The following is a 17,277-nucleotide window of genomic DNA, read 5'->3' as shown; positions in this document are numbered from 1 at the left end:
AAATCAACAAATGATATTCAAATTTTTGCTGATCATTGAATTGCCTTAATTAGGAATTGTGAACATTATAATTGGTTTTAAAAAAATCAGTTGAAACTGTGTCCATGTCCCTTTAACAGATGGATATAAGATAAGTAAATTGGTGAATATGCTTCCTCCATAAGATTTACCATCATCATTTAATAATTAACTGTATAAAACGAAGTCCCCTTTCGCAGTAGGTGCTGGCACGAAAAAGGAATCCCTCCCTGCTCAATGGCCCTAAGTGCCGAGCATAGGTCAAAATTTGCAGCCTTCCACTGGCAAGTGGTGGCGACTCCATATGAGTGAAAAATTCTGGAGAGGGGCGCTAAACAGCAAACAAACAATTATATTATTTAAAAAGTTTTTAACACGATCTATATTTTTGAGGCATCAGCTCATACTACAGTAGATATAACATGTGCACATTTTTCACGAAGAGGTGGTATCTCTAATTTATTGATTTTACGACCTAGTACATACAGTTTTATATATTCTTTATGTGGACAAGTATATTTCCAACAGTTAATGAGAAATAGATGTTGATAACTACCGCTAGCTCGTTCCCCATACACGTCAACGTTTACTGCCTTACATATTCGTTTTTAGTGGTCATTGGCTCAAAGGAGTGGAATTGATAATTCGTGATGAAAAAAAAAGAATGAAGTATTTTGCTGTGATTGGTATTTCTCTGATGTTTAATCATCCTTGTTGTAAAAAGTACAAAAGAAATCTCTTTATCGCTGTCTAAATTTGTTTTTTCGATTTTAATCGGAGTTTTATTCATACCTTTGTATAATTGATACAATTGAATGACACTTGTTTTTTTTCTGTATTGGTGGGATACAGAGGTTGGATGTTTCAATTAAGCGCAGCTTATTGATGTGATATGTTTGAGATAAATAACTTTGAAATGAAATTTTTATTTGTCTATGCATTATGATCTTAACTAAGACGTAAAATTAGAACATGAAAAAGTGTAATCATGCTGAATAGTCCAATCAAACTATATAGAAATAGACTAGATTGGACACTAGACATTGAAAACATTGATGGTTGTATCAAAAGCAAAGGACTAGTTATTAAAAGTCAATACATGGATAGTAAGCGTCCGATTGAACAAACATAAAACTTGGATCTGTTACCATGCAAGAGTAAGCATCCCTTGGGATCGGTCATGCGTGTAATTTTAAACCCCTAATCAAGATCGAATAAACGAAGAATCCGTAGATATAAATAAATGAATAATGAATTAATGGCTCAAGTATTTACATAAAAACAATCCACCTGCAAACAAGTCTATTTCCATCATAGAATTCATACCGGTAGAATATGATGAGTTAAGATATGATTTTCGAGATTACTTTTTTTAGCATCTTATTTGTAAGTGTCTTGCAACTGTAAATTATGCTCGCGCATATCGATTTAACAAGGAGAGATAAATTGTCATATCCTTCGCTTGAAAGGCCGGGATTTACAGTTTATCACTGACCACACCTCCGTCCGTAATGTCTTTGGGTACCCATCACTTCTCCTCAACTCCTCTTATACCACCGAGTAAAATTTTATAAAATCTTTGTTACATTGTGTCATTATGACCTCCTATTTTACTTTTTGATAAGACACATATTTTGGGTTTCCCATAGCAAAACATGGACACTACTATTCTTTCTATCATATTGAGGAATATCCATTTTCTATTCCGCAATTCCTCCTGTACCACTGAAAAAATTCAACGATACTTTTATAGGTTCTTTATAACTTACTGCCATTGTGCACCTTCTATTTTTCTTTTTCATCTGACTCTTATTTCCTGGGCCTCTCATAGCAAAACATTTACTTTGCCATTATAATCATATGGGAGGGGAGGGGTATAATTTTGTACTTCTATGTTTTTTTTTAAAGATAAAAGTGGTGAAGACTGGTATTTTATATTCTCTCGTTTTATTGTTATGTAGCTATGAAAGACAAATACATCGGCCTTATGCATCCTGTTTGCTTCCTGAACTTTTATCTTTTTTACAGAAAACAATATTAATATTTATTGCATACTAATATAATTTACTTTCTAGTCTTTAAGAGAAAAAAGGATACATTTTACTATTTCAAATACATGTCCAGAATATTCAGGTAATTTCGGTGCAAAGTGCAAAGTCCGAAAAACTACTGGTTAGAATGTTGTCCTTGTCAAGATCGGGAAACATCGGAGAAATTCCATTAACAATTCAGTGTGCAAATTATACCTAATGATATGCATGAAAAACGTCAATGCATTTGACTGAATGATAAATTGTATTTGCTGACAAAGTTATTGCATTGACCATAGAACTTCGAAATGAAGACTTTTAACAAGAATGTTAATATTCTTGTTATATCAATTTGTTTGTAACTTACCTCTTTTTAGAAACTACTCATACATAGAACATATAATGTAATCTATGACTAATATGCATGATATTTCACAGTTAAAATATTGCATAGAAAAGTCTGGTATTTACAAGAATTTAAATAAAAATATAATAAATATGCGAGCATATGATAGCATAAATAGACAAAGGAATACCAGCAAGAAGGTAAATAATGCATGTTTTTATTCTCATGTAGTTATTCATTAAATTGAACCTTAATATTTGATTACTTATCGACGCTTTTCACTGCATTTTGATTACCAGTGGCACATGCAACGCACGTTATAAAATTGATTAAAATGATTATTGCATCATTAAATGTCTTAGTACAGCCTTTCAAAGAAAAAAAAAACAAAAAAAAAAATCTGAAAACACACATACACAAAGAAACCCAAAGAAAATCATTACATGTATCAAACTTTAACAGAACTCTTTTGTTCATAACAATAGTGAACTAAATAATTCAAATATTTTATTCAAAGGAATCAATTTTTGACAATTCTTAGAACTTTGATCGTACATTTCATGTCCAAATTATTATAAAAAAAATTTCAAACCTCAATAGCGGATGATAGTTGACCTGGTTCTGAGATTTTAATCAATTTGGGTAATCCATTTACACGTCATGTTTTACATTTTGAATTATTGAATTTTGTACAATGAATATTAAAATTCACTGAGATCATTATTATTTGCATAGAAATCGAAACTCGAAATGTCGGTTTTCACAGAGTTCAGATAAAACTATGATATTACACAGTGCAAAATGATAAATTGTCAATACTGATTGATAATAAAATCACTTCTGCATGTAAAGTAAATGATAAGAATATATTTTTTATAAAATGAAGTATAAAATATATAATAATAGGATATACAATTATGATTTAAACAGAAAATAAAAACCTTGGTTTGTTAAAAATATTAACAACAAACTGGATAACATTCCATTAGTCCCTGAAGTCAAATCTTTGCTTGGTTTATTGCGGTCGTCTTCCAGAAATGAGATTGTTGAATCTGTAGATTTCGATGAAGAGAGCTTGGCCTCAGTAACTGTTTCTGTATTGTTACATAAGGGTAAATCTGTAGATAAAACATAAAACATTCGGTCGCTATAAATTACTAATTGATTCTACATTATGAACCATTTTTCATTATTACTAATCTTAATTCTTACACCATCAAGAAGGATATGGAGATAACGAACAGTATTCAATCTCAAAGTCCATTAAACAATATACAAAATCAGAGCAGAGCAAACACGGACCTCCGAAACATCAGAGGTGGAATCAGGTGCCATGGAGGAGTGAGCATCCCCTGCCGACCGGTCACACCCGCCGTGTGCTCGTTGTCAAGTCAAACAAGCAACGTTATTATGACAAATTTTAAGTCAATGATATTGAAGGTGTTTGAAAATATTCTTCTTTAGAATTTGAAATTACCTATAAGACCAAAGTTACTTTTAAAATACAATTTTAAGAACATCATCACTTTAGCATTATTTTATCAATTTATTGTAAATACGTACCCTTTTCTTCCCCGATAGGTAAAATTTCATTACACTTAAACATATAATGCTTCTTTTCGCTATACGTAATGCATTCCTTTTTAGTACTATCACAGTTTTGTAAACCATCTTTATTTAGCGTTCTGTTACATACTCTTGTCACCTATGTGTGAAAGTAAACAATGTCTTAAAGTCTATTACATATGAATCTTTAAGATATCATTGTTTTTAACATGGTTAATGAAACTGAAATACCTTCTGCATTTCATTCTCACAAAACATCCCAGAATAACCATTTGGACAATCACATTGAATATCTGGCGCCAATGCATCATTTTCACAATTCAGAATTCCTCCATTTATACACGGACCCGTATTATTAAGACTATATTTTTCACAGTCTGAGCCTGGAGAATAAAAAGAGGAAAAAAATATCATTGAGAAACTGGTAAAGAAAAATCTTATACAGTGTAGTTATCAACGGATTCCAATGAACTCTAATTTAAAGAGGATATCTACACAAGCACTTGGTTTTTATTGAAATCAGAATATTTTTGTTAATAACTTACATTTAAGGAGCAGGACACTGTCTGATTTCTCGTTGGCAGGACATGAGGTATGTTCATGGTACATTGCTTCCCATACATTATGATAGGTACAGACACACTCTGGTGTGATGTATACTCTACCGGTTCCACACTGTAAACTTTCTTGCCCTTTGTGAAATATATGAAAATATTTGTCAGAATGCCAAGATTAAAAACATGAAATAATATTTGGGTTGGAATGGTTCCCTTTTTCATTCTGGTCGTAAAAAAATGGCACAAATAGCAAAAAAATTGTAACAAAAATAATTTGAAATCATGAATCTCATTCTTATATATATATATATATATATATATATATATATATATATATATATATATATATATATATATATATATATATATATAGAGGATATCTATATTGTGTGATTTGATATTGGCTTTATCCAACGAGTTGAAATGGTATATATATTCATGAGGCTTACCAAACGAATATACACCATTTCAACGAGTTAGATAAAGCCAATATCAAATCACACAATTATAGATGTTCTATTTATCTCATACGACTTTCGTTTTAACAAAACTTTGAGACTTCCCCTGCGAAAGTACATGAATGACTGCCAAAATCAAATTGATGACGTATAACTTGATGACGTAGCACCGTTGATGTTTACATGCGTCGAGAGAAAGTAGATCGAGTTCAAAATTTAGAATATTTGCTATCTGTGTCTTTGAAAACATCATGTGAAAATTGCTAGAGCTTTACATCAAACGAACTTCTGACTGAAAGTTGTTAGGACTATGGGGATCGTGAAAATCAACTCTTTTTACGATGACAGTACAAATCGTGCTAGGCAAGGCTAGGGGCCTAGACTTTGTCTAGATTGTTTGCTGATCCATGGTAAGTTACACCTACATTACTAGGTAGGCATACGTAGTATAATATAAGAAAGCATTGTTAAAAATGTCAAAGGAGTCTTATAACAACAACTTAACTGGTACATGTAGGCTTTACTTTCTCCGAAAACGATCTAAGAGGGGGGGGGGGGGGGGTAACATCTGTCTTCAAATAGCCAACGGGTTCCTTGATAAAATAAGACACTTCTTTGACATCTTGCTTTTAACGATATTGCTACCCTTTATCATTCATTTTATAAGGGCAACAATTTTCACAAATAAAAGTTTCAATAAAATAAAATCTTGAAGCGAGGGTTCGTGTCAAAACCGGAAGTGCTATTGATAAAGCATCTACCCGTTGATAAAGCATAAGTTTATCCAACGGCCTGTATCACCAACACGTATGAGATAAATATATATATATATATATATATAAAGCACTAAAAATGACCAACGACACGAACAATAAAAATTGTCAAATTTTCGAGACGCCCTGTCCCTTCCTCAGGACAAAGAAAAAAGTTAAAAAGTCATAAGAACAAAGGAAAAAGAGAAATAAAAACAACTAGCACTACTACTAAACTACTAGATATTTACATACTTAATTACATGTTGAATTGGAATTTTTTAAGAACACTAATAAAGAAAGAAACCCGGACCGCTATGAAATGCGTCCGGTCTATCGGGTATACTCGGGTGAAGTGCGATTTTCATAATTGAACGAATTAATTATGCTAATTAATTACGACAATCAGTAAATCGTACATTGTTTCATTCTCTCAAAATGGCGTAACTTTACTTAATAAAGGATAATCAAAGAAAAATAATATAGCAGGGATATTTAAACATATGAATTATGATCCATTATAAATTTTGAAATATTTAAGGATTTATTACCGGGAAAAAATAATTAACAAAGGCGTAAGCAATAAATAGTTATGTGGGTTGTTCGAGAGTTGGTGACGCAAATTAACTGTAGAGTTTACACTAAATTGAGAGAATAATCTTGTTTAGTATCATCAGGAATTGGGTCTAGTTTACGTTCATTCTGGTGAAGTCATTCAGTTTGTTAATACCATTAGGGCGGAATGACTTCAATCTGTGCATCCAGAACTTTTCTTTGTTTTTTCTCTGAGCATCTGTCCATCTTGGGTTATGGTCAATCACCACTACAGTCATGTCCTCCCATTTGTGACCCTCAAGGTTGAAATGTTCCCCAACGGGTTCATTGAGTTTTTTAGTCCTAATGGTCGAACGGTGGTTATTGACTCTCCTGCGGAGATCTCCTGTTTCACCAATATACTGTTTGGAGCAAACTTTGCAACTGATGAGATAAATGCAGTTGTCAGTATGACAGGACAGATTCCCTAGTATTTTGTAGCTGCGGCCTGTAACAGGGCTGTTAAAACTGTCCGTGTCAGTGCTGTGCTTACAAAGAAGACATCTTCTGTCAGAGCAAGTTTTAAAGCCCCCGTTAGGTAATGGGTTATCAGTCTGGTTCTTACTACCATGTCCTTTAGGTTCCTTGGGCGTCTGTATGCAGCCAATTGGGGTTCCTTAAAGACCTCTGCCATTCGTTTGTTTGAATGGAGAATTGGTAGGTTTTTTTGAAGGATACCGCTAAGGTTCTTAAGGACGGGATGGTATGTGGTTACCAGAGGGACCCTGCCGCTATTGTCTTTCTCCTTGTAGCGTAATAGGTTTTGCCTGTCATGTCCCGCCATCTCATCAATAGCTGTTTGTACGGTGCGGGCATTGTAGCCTCTTTTGCATAAGTGGGACTTAAGAAGACCACTTTGCTCCTGATATAAAGCAGGGGACGAACAGATGCGTCGAATTCTGGTGGCTAGACCCTTAGGCACTCCCTTAAAAGTGTGTGGGGGATGACAGCTAGAGGGCATAAGATATAGATGGGAGTCAGTGGGTTTAGTGTGGAGACTGAATTCGATTTCACCATCAATCAGGGTAGATGTAGTATCGAGGAATACGTTTTTCGAATTAGATACGTCTACTGTAAATTTGATCGACTGATGAAAGGTGTTGGCAAACGTAATGAATGCCTCGAGGCTCTCGCGACATTCCACCCACTTCATCTCTATATCGTCAATGAAACGCAACCAGCTATGGGGCCTAAATGGTGCTTGAAGTAACAAGTTGCGTTCCAGTCTGCCCATGAAGACAGAACCAGACTGGATAACCCATTACCTAACGGGGGCTTTAAAACTTGCTCTGACAGAAGATGTCTTCTTTGTAAGCACAGCACTGACACGGACAGTTTTAACAGCCCTGTTACAGGCCGCAGCTACAAAATACTAGGGAATCTGTCCTGTCATACTGACAACTGCATTTATCTCATCAGTTGCAAAGTTTGCTCCAAACAGTATATTGGTGAAACAGGAGATCTCCGCAGGAGAGTCAATAACCACCGTTCGACCATTAGGACTAAAAAAACTCAATGAACCCGTTGGGGAACATTTCAACCTTGAGGGTCAGAAATGGGAGGACATGACAGTAGTGGTGATTGACCATAACCCAAGATGGACAGATGCTCAGAGAAAAAACAAAGAAAAGTTCTGGATGCACAGATTGAAGTCATTCCGCCCTAATGGTATTAACAAACTGAATGACTTCACCAGAATGAACGTAAACTAGACCCAATTCCTGATGATACTAAACAAGATTATTCTCTCAATTTAGTGTAAACTCTACAGTTAATTTGCGTCACCAACTCTCGAACAACCCACATAACTATTTATTGCTTACGCCTTTGTTAATTATTTTTTCCCGGTAATAAATCCTTAAATATTTCAAAATTTATAATGGATCATAATTCATATGTTTAAATATCCCTGCTATATTATTTTTCTTTGATTATTCTTTATTAAGTAAAGTTACGCCATTTTGAGAGAATGAAACAATGTACGATTTACTGATTGTCGTAATTAATCAGCATAGTTAATCCGTTCAATTATGAAAATCGCACTTCACATGAGTATTCCCGATAGACCGGACGTATTTCATAGCGGTCCTTATTTCTTTCTTTATTAGTGTTCTTAAAAATTTCCAATTCAACATGTAATTAAGTATGTAAATATCTAGTGTTTAGTAGTTTAGTAGTAGTGCTAGTTGTTTTTGTTTCTCTTTTTCCTTTGTTCTTATGACTTTTTAACTTTTTTCTTTGTCCCGAGGAAGGGACAGGGCGTCCCGAAAATTTGACAATTTTTATTGTTCCTGTCGTTGGTCATTTATAGTGCTTTATATAAATTTCCATCCGTGACCTTGTATCTACTTGGTAGATCCGACAGTTAGGATATACAGTGTTGTTGGTTTTTTAGTGCTTTATATATATATATATATATATATATATATATATATATATATATATATATATATATATATATATATATTAAAGTCGATAAGTTGTCAATTTTTATGCTGTTATAGTTTTGGTAAAATATGTGATTTCAAATTTACAAAAGATCCTTTGAATTTTAAGTATATATCAACGTCTGATTTACACCACTTCTCGAATATATTTTTGCACAGTAATCCTGTAGTTTCTCTTTCACAACTGTGAGAAGTAAAGAAGAAGGCTTGATAGAACATTTACTGGAACCCTCTATGTATCTTTTTTTGTGAAGTTTTGGGATCCAATTTAGATATCAGAATTCCATTTCATTAGTCGCCCGCGTATCGCAGTGGTAAAAGCGTCTGCTCTAGAGTCACGAAGTAAGGAAGAGGATATGGAGAGAACGAACAGTATTCAATCTCAAAGTCCATAAAACAATGTTGATCCTTACGTCGCGGGTTCAAATACCACTGTGTGACGTGGAGACCGGTCCCTCAGATGAGACCGTATAAATCGAGGTCCCGTGTCGCAGTAGGTGCTGGCACTAAAGATCTTTCCTTGCTTAATGGCCTTAAGTGCCGAGTATAGGACAAAATTTGCAGCTCTCGACAGGCAAGTAGTGGCGTCTTCATATGAGTGAAAAATTCACGAGAGGGACGTTAAACAATATACAACAACCAATCTTTAGAGAGGGAGCTCTGGATACAAGTTGAATTACCACTAGTACAATTAAATCCCTGTTCTTCCCTGTTCTTCTAAGATATAAGCGTCTGCTTCAGAGTCGCGAAGTAAGGAGTCAATCCTTACGTCGCGGGTTCGAATCCCACTGCGGGACATGGAGACCGGTCCTTCGGATGAGACCGTATAAACCGAGGTCCCGTGTCGCAGAAGGTGCTGGCACGAAAAAGATCCCTCACTGCTCAATGGCCCTGAGTGCCGAGTAAAGGACAAAATTTGCAGCTCTCCACTGGCAAATGGTGGCGTCTCCATATGAGTGAAAAATTCTCGAGAGGGACGTTAAACAATATACAATCAATCAATCAATCAAAGATATAATTTTAAACAATGCGCCTTACAAACAAAGGCAGTGTTGTTTAAATGTTACCAGCTTTATCAGCAGGGACCAGGGTCCGCCGTCATAAAACTTTGAGAATTCTCAAAAAAATTCTCAACTCACGTCTTGAGAATTACTCACCTGAAAATTTTAGAATAAAACAGAGTTTAAGGAATTTTTATTTTTCTCAGCGTTTTTATGACAGCCGCTGAGCTGAGTCTGAGAATTTTGGATTTGAGAAAATGTTCAGACTTGAGAGTTTTCTCAGACTGAAGTATGTTTTATGACGGCGGACCCAGGGTATTCTTACTCTGTATTCTAACATTTTTTTTCACTTCTGATTTACTGAACCCAGAAGGATAGAAGGTTTGTTTCATGTTTTGTAATCGTCTTCAGAATCCAATATATTTATGAAATCATGACGCCATTTGATAGATACACATGTATAGGGGTTCCCTAAATTTTGACTCTTTTAAAATTTATGATTAAAGGTTCCTATTATGTATTTCAAATTGACGTCATCCGTTATAAAGTGTCTGACAGAACTATAGTTGTGGGGTGAGGAATATGAAAAAAAAACAACCTTTTTTTGAAACCTCCCGACAAAATAATACTCACCCTGCCAGTTAGCGCTTCCATGACGACAGACGTCTTTGTTTTTTGTAAGAAATTCTGGAACTTTGAGAGGAAATTAAGAAATTAGGTGAAAGTTTTTTCTTTGAATATGAATGTACAATTAACAAATAAAATTAAACTCTTAAAAAACTATGGAACGCCGTCACTGCCTTATAGCAGAACACTACTATTGCATTGTGTCAACCTTCCATTACATTATGTCAACTCTTTATGACATTAACCCACACTACTGTTGCATTGTGTCAACCTTCCATTACATTATGTCAACTCTTTATGACATTAACCCACTCTACTATTGCATTGTGTCAACCTTCCATTACATTATGTCAACTCTTTATGACATTAACCCACACTACTGTTGCATTGTGTCAACCTTCCATTACATTATGTCAACTCTTTATGACATTAACCCACACTACTGTTGCATTGTGTCAACCTTCCATTACATTATGTCAACTCTTTATGACATTAACCCACTCTACTATTGCATTGTGTCAACCTTCCATTACATTATGTCAACTCTTTATGACATTAACCCACACTACTGTTGCATTGTGTCAACCTTCCATTACATTATGTCAACTCTTTATGACATTAACCCACTCTACTATTGCATTGTGTCAACCTTCCATTACATTATGTCAACTCTTTATGACATTAACCCACACTATTATTGCATCGTATTAACTTTCCTTTACATTATATCAACTCTTTATGACATTTACACATACTACAATTATATTTCGTCGACTTGCATTTCGTTATGTTAACTTTTCATGCGATCTTAGTTTTTATTAACTGATGTGAAAAGCTCATGCCATACTGTGCGCACTCTTCTACATTATGTCGATTCACTATTACGTTATGCGAACACGGGTATCCTCGGCCTTTATATGAGCATAACGTATTTTCCGCGTTCCGCAAGCACTAAAAATGGCGGGAGAAAAACTGTCGTAGAAGAGATTCTCAGCGATTTGAATGACTGACGTGCAAAGCATTAACACTGCGACTGTGGATTAAAGTCACGTCGAAATTCAGTGGTGTTTACTTTAATCTCATAATTAAATAAATCAAATATTATGAGTCGTGCAGCAATAATTTTTTTCTTTTTATTTTGATTCTTTTTTTTTTAATAAAAGTCTTAAACTTTGAAGGACATTGCATTAGTTTCACAATAAGCTTAGCTGAATTAAGTTGAAAACTTTTTTTCTATAAAACTATTAAGCCTGAGAGCTTCTCCGCTTTCCGCCCTTGGTCTCCAACCATATACCGTCCCCCTTGTTTCAAGATTCCCATATCTGCCACTGATATGTGCCCATGCATGCTTACTAAGGCATATTCAATTGATTTAGATGAGCGACTGGTATATTTTTGTAATAGAATTCTGGCCCTGGAATGATTAAAAAAAATTACTAACTCCAGTGACGTACAATCTTTTTTTTGAAAGAGGAGGTCAGCCGGAAAAAAAATCATTTACCCGAAAAAACTTGACAAGCCAAGAAAAAAAAAAGTCCAAGCCCGAAAATGCTGTTTCGGAGAGAGGGGTCCAACTTCGATCAGTCCTATTTTTTTCCAGATATATTACAATACCCTTAGTGGATTATACTTCAACAAAAAGTGGGGGTGGGGGCTGTACAGTTTCAATGAACATTACATTTTCTATAGTAAAGTTATGTCTGGGAAAAGAGGGGGGGGGGTGATATTATGTGCCTGTAATTTGTCCTAATCAATCAGGACCCCCCCCCCCCCCTTCTTACTCATTAAATCACGGTCGTCAACATTCATTATATATTAGATATACAGCTTTTAGATAATGTAAATGTTTTTTAACATCAGGTAATGAACTTTTGGAATCAACACGATAAAGAGTTAACACAATATAAAGATATTTTTAAATCACATAAGAAAAAGTTGACATAACATAATTATATATCCACATCACGGAATGGAGTTTTGACATAATGTAATAAAGTATTGATATAATATAAAGATATGTTCACATTATGTTATACACTTTTTACACCACATAATAAAGCACTGACATAAAGGTAAGATGTGTTCACCTCATATCATGATACTCTCGCCGTAAAATAAAGATAAATCCATATCACGTAATAATGCTTTGATATAATAGAAATATACATTCTGAAAAAGGAATGGGCTTTTGACTTCGTGTAATGATAAGTTTCATTATAAAACACAATTTACTTGACGTAATGCAGTTTTGACCTCATATTTTAAAGAAATGAAATGATGTAAAGAAAAATTCATTTCATCCAAGAAAGTTTTAACACAATGTAAACACATTATCACTTCATATAATGAATTTTTTACTTCAAGTTATGAAGTGCTGACATAATGAAAGGATGTATTTACTTTATGTAATGCAGCATTGACATGATGTTAAGATATATTTACATCATCTCATAAAAAATGGACATAACGTAAAGATATGTTCACATCATGTAATGATAAATTGACATAATAAATGCATAGTTGTATGCTATAAGGCAGTGATGGCGTTCCATAAAAAACTCTTAAATTATTAATGTCTAGCATTTCAAATGTTTCATAAATAACTCCATTTAAAGAATACTTTTTTCATTTATATTCATAAAACATACACAAACACATAAAAAAATAAATCAAACCCTTGGGTAGTTTAAGCGCTTGCTTGTCCTGTATGATGATACATTTCGTTGGCTCTTCTGCAAATACATGATCTAGTACTTACACAGAAAAGTACATTTTAAAGTAAAGTATTGATTGTGAAGTAAAGTAGAGATTGATTGTTCTTTCTTATACTAGCTGACTTAGTTGGCCTGTTCTAATTATTCTATTATTTTATATACATTAAAATAAGTAAAAATAGTAAATTGATGACCCAGTTAGAAGAACAAACCTGCTTGAAAAAATAAATAAAAACTTCTCACTTATTTTTCACCGTTAATAACAATTGTATATTGTTATTTTAATTATTTTACTACCGTTCTATACACTACCAAAATATGACTAATTTCGCTAAATCATTCTTGTTAAAAAAACTGAATAAATAAAATGATAAATTCTTACCAAAACCTGAGACGAAATCAACTAATGATGCGAAAAAAGACAGCTGAAAAACTCGTAGGAGCATTTTCTGACCAATGTTCAGTTTTACTACAAACAGAATATGGAAGGCATTATAATGTTTCAAAGAGCATAAAAAAAAACAAACAATCACGTACATCCATTTAAAATACGTTAATAGATATATATTTATAAAAGTTACGGTAAACACGTTGGTTTGTTTACGGAATTTGGGGGCGTGGCTGTATCGAAGATCGATTGGTTTTAAGATTCGCGGTTCTGTAGGTTAAAATCATGCTAGGCATGTATACGTCGTATTGGGTTGTATTAAGGGTTTTTTAAGTCATTCGAAGTTTCGCTGCCTTAAGTGCAACAGACCCCCCCCCCCCCACCCCTCCCCAAGTATATTATTTTGTATGGTTTTTCTTTTCATGAATGTGTTCAATAACTTATCGTTTCTCTTTTGTAGAACGGGGTGATTACTTGTATGTGACGAAGATTTATTTAATGTTATAACGATTGTAAAATTAAAAAGCTGTTGCACTCGCGCATGCGAGCTCATCCTTTATATTGGTGTTTTGAGTTTTTATTTATAAATAATTTATGTTCGTTTGAACTGGTGAATTTAGAACATAACTGCTTTTTATCTTTTACTATTAGCTTCGCCCTTATACCGTAAGATATTTCAAAATCTTTGAAATTGGTCATAAAGTGGAAATGCATTTTCTCTTTGTTAATCTGATCTACCTCTGGGTATTAAGTAACCAAAGTAAGCTAGCTAAGTGTATAGTTATGATAAGCAATAGTTCGTCTTGCAAAATTTTGAATTTCATGGCCTTTCATTTAATACACGAGCCAATTCAATTGTTGGAAAGTTGTTACAAGATACTCAGGTGAGCTATAAGGCCCGTGGGCCTCTTGTTTCTGCTTCAATTTTGTTTTGTTTTATTGACTTTTGATCTTGAACACTGTATGTTATTTCTGTATGTTTTATTCATGACATTCGATGTATCAGTGTTCGTGATAGCGAATTTCAACTGTATCATTTACAGGCAATTTACGCTAAAAATATTGGCACGAGAGAGAGAGAGAAAACTTTAGCACGGTTGAGGAAAATATTTTAAGCTTTAAGATACAGCATTTTAAAGAAAAGTATAAATGTGAAAATTCTGTTCTATTTGAAAAACACATTCTTACCATGTTTAACATAGATGTCAACTCCGTTGCACTGTCATTTAGTTGTCATCAATGCAAGCTACAAGATTTAAGCCATATAATTCATGAAAATTGATATGTAAACTATTCAATAAACACGAAAATTGAAGTCGTAACATACAAAAAAAAAAGAGACGACGATAATACCTTTTTGTCAATAAGGCTTTCTGAAAGTTTTTCTACAGGATAGGAGGCAATTAATTTTGCTCCATGTGTTCTATGTCTCAAATTATGTCCAGTAAGTAGTCAATGGACCTTTCATTATTATTATAATGCTCATAAACTAAATGTAGTCAAATATACTAGTATTGATAAAAATCGGATTGAGTTAAATTCCCATGGAACTGTTTTATCATTGAAATATTTGACCTCCTTCAGATTTAAATGGACGACCTATTTAGTAGCACAACGGCACCCTAAATATGATGGTATGTTATCAATATTAATCAATAGAACTATTTGCTCATTAATTTTGAAAATATGATCTACTGATAAAAAAAATAATTACCTATTCCGAAAAACATGCAAACCATCGTTGACGTCACCAAGGGAATTTTTAGAAAATAGAAAAAAGAAATATCAAATATTTCATCCACATTTTTGTCTCTAAAGGCGTATGTAAGAAGAAACATACGAATCAATTACTATGTTTAATTAATATAGTTAACACATTTTTACATGTAAAAAGGCTACATTTGATCATCACTAATTTCTCAGAGTTCAATTTAGAGTATACCGGGTATATATTTATTTCTGAGTGATATTTGATATCAGTAACATTTTGCTTACCTTTCATATCTACTGTCAATATTCCAGGTTAAAACCATGAAAAATTAAAACGCAAGTAGGATATTCCATGCCTAAAGTAGCATTCTACGTTATATCAAGAAACACATACATATTTATCTCTCCTGGAATTTTATGTACTTTTAACCTGTAATATTTCTTTTTAAACATCTGTATACATTTAGTTATTTTGGATTGCTACTGAAAATACAAAGGAAGTTGACTGAAATTGTAACAAGCATTTTCAAGGAAAAAGACAGGACGAATGAGATAACAAAGTGCATGATAAATATTTGTACAAAATGTCTGTTTAGTTTACTTATTTAAAAACTAACTAATCATGGGGAAAAGCCAACTGCTTTATCTATAAAGACGTCATAAATATTCTAAACGGGGTGTGTTCAATAATGCCACATTTTAAAGCTCGATCAAATCAAATTTTAAGTTTTTTTTTTAAAATGTAGGTTAGTTTTTTTCAACTGTAAATCAAGAGTTCAAAAATTTTCATACCCAAACAAGGATTTCCACAAGGAATACATGTGTGAAATATGAAAGCTGTAGCACTGACCATTCAAAAATATGGCCAAAGATTAAGCTTTTTTTTTTCAAAAAACATGTCGTAATCCAAAGATAAGGCCAAGAATTATAGGTATAAATTATATTTGAAAAGTTTTTCTCACAAGGAAGATGTAAGACCAAGCACTAACCGTTCAAAAGTTAGAAGCAACGCTGAAGATTAAAAAAACGTAGGTCAAATACAAGTCTGCACGGATGATAAACAAAAGCCCTAGCTTTCACCATTCAAAAGTTAAGGCATTGTAAAGAGGTTGAAATGTTGCAACACAAACAATGGTTTTGTAAAATAATGAAATACATGTAGGCCTTTGAAATACTATGAGGGGTGATCAAAAAGTTCGCGACTATCTCTATATCTACAAAACCAAAAATCAGATTAGAATGAAATTCGGTACACACATAGCCATTCACACGATCTATAAATAGCAAATGCTGAATAAAGTTTTTCTCCTTGTTTATGACGTCACTATGTTAAAATGACGTCACTATGTAGGTCACTTGTGACGAAAAATGGTTGTCAGTCGAACTCGTTCAACAAACGACTGTACAATTTATTGTATAACTGAGAAATCCCTCTGCAGTATCAAATGATAATTTGTAGCAGTTTATTAAGATAAATGAGTTTCTATAAATTGAATTAATGATTGGATTGATCGTTTTAGTGAGGAAAGGCAGATGGTTAAAAATGATATCTGTCATCTTGCCCAGTGAAAGCAAGTTTGAATAGATATGTGTTTTTAATTAAGCAATTTGCTATCAAAGACCTTCAATTTACACTTTGAAAAATATTTGAATATTTTAACAATAATATAATTATTAAATACCTAAGATATCGTAAATTTTAAACATATTAGATATGATAAAAAGAAGGCACCCTTTCTCTATCCACCTTGAATAAAGGTTGAAGGCACCCTTTCTCTATCCACCTTGAATAAAGGTCTCTCCCGAGACAGAAGATTTGTGATTTAATGGTCGCCATGCTTATTTTTGGAAAGGATATTCTTATCCATCTATTCTGTTACCGAGATTTGACCATTTCTGACAATTGAGCTGTTCTTGTCATAAAAACTAACTCACATGCAAAGAAATATAAAACTCAGAAAAATCTTTCAACTTTTATGACAGAAAGCTACGGAAGGGGTCACTAATATCACGTGATTCGCGCATGCGTGGAACAATGGTTGATGTGCATTAAAATCGGAGAGGATTGA

The 17,277-nt window shown here is 33.5% G+C and overlaps 1 protein-coding gene across 2 annotated transcripts; it reads right to left on the bottom strand.

Annotated features, from left to right (window-relative positions):
• Positions 1 to 2,888: 2,888 nt before the first annotated feature.
• LOC134263890 (uncharacterized) lies at positions 2,889 to 15,280 on the bottom strand. 2 transcript variants are annotated; one of them, XM_062746250.1, is made up of 9 exons: positions 15,213 to 15,280; positions 14,687 to 14,744; positions 13,493 to 13,579; positions 13,072 to 13,128; positions 10,403 to 10,462; positions 4,506 to 4,652; positions 4,192 to 4,343; positions 3,958 to 4,099; positions 2,889 to 3,512 (listed from the first exon to the last, which is right to left on the bottom strand). In XM_062746250.1, the coding sequence occupies exons 3-9, from the start codon at positions 13,554 to 13,556 to the stop codon at positions 3,310 to 3,312; spliced, it is 825 nt and encodes a 274-aa protein (XP_062602234.1). In that variant the 5' UTR covers positions 13,557 to 13,579; positions 14,687 to 14,744; positions 15,213 to 15,280; the 3' UTR covers positions 2,889 to 3,309. The 2 variants fall into 2 exon arrangements, with proteins under 2 accessions (XP_062602234.1, XP_062602235.1); XM_062746251.1 differs by lacking the exons at positions 14,687 to 14,744; positions 15,213 to 15,280 and having other exon boundaries at positions 13,493 to 13,604.
• Between the last annotated feature and the right edge of the window lie 1,997 nt (positions 15,281 to 17,277).

This window comes from Saccostrea cucullata, unplaced genomic scaffold, assembly GCF_032062105.1.
Source record: "Saccostrea cucullata isolate Sc308-1 unplaced genomic scaffold, CSIRO_AGI_Scuc_v1 ctg11402, whole genome shotgun sequence".
NCBI lineage: Eukaryota > Metazoa > Mollusca > Bivalvia > Ostreida > Ostreidae > Saccostrea > Saccostrea cuccullata.
The sequence above is the reverse complement of the archived record's forward strand: the minus strand, read 5'-3'. Positions and strand labels throughout refer to the sequence as shown.

Bases quoted from the DNA above. Each gene is read 5' to 3' on its own strand.
- LOC134263890 (XM_062746250.1), bottom strand. From the start codon at position 13,556: ATGCTCCTACGAGTTTTTCAGCTGTCTTTTTTCGCATCATTAGTTGAT. The intron at 10,463-13,071 runs GTTTGATTTATT...TTCCTCTCAAAG, and splicing joins AGCGCTTAAACTACCCAAGG to TTCCAGAATTTCTTACAAAA. The intron at 4,653-10,402 runs GTGAGTATTATT...TATTTCACAAAG, and splicing joins TGGAAGCGCTAACTGGCAGG to GGCAAGAAAGTTTACAGTGT.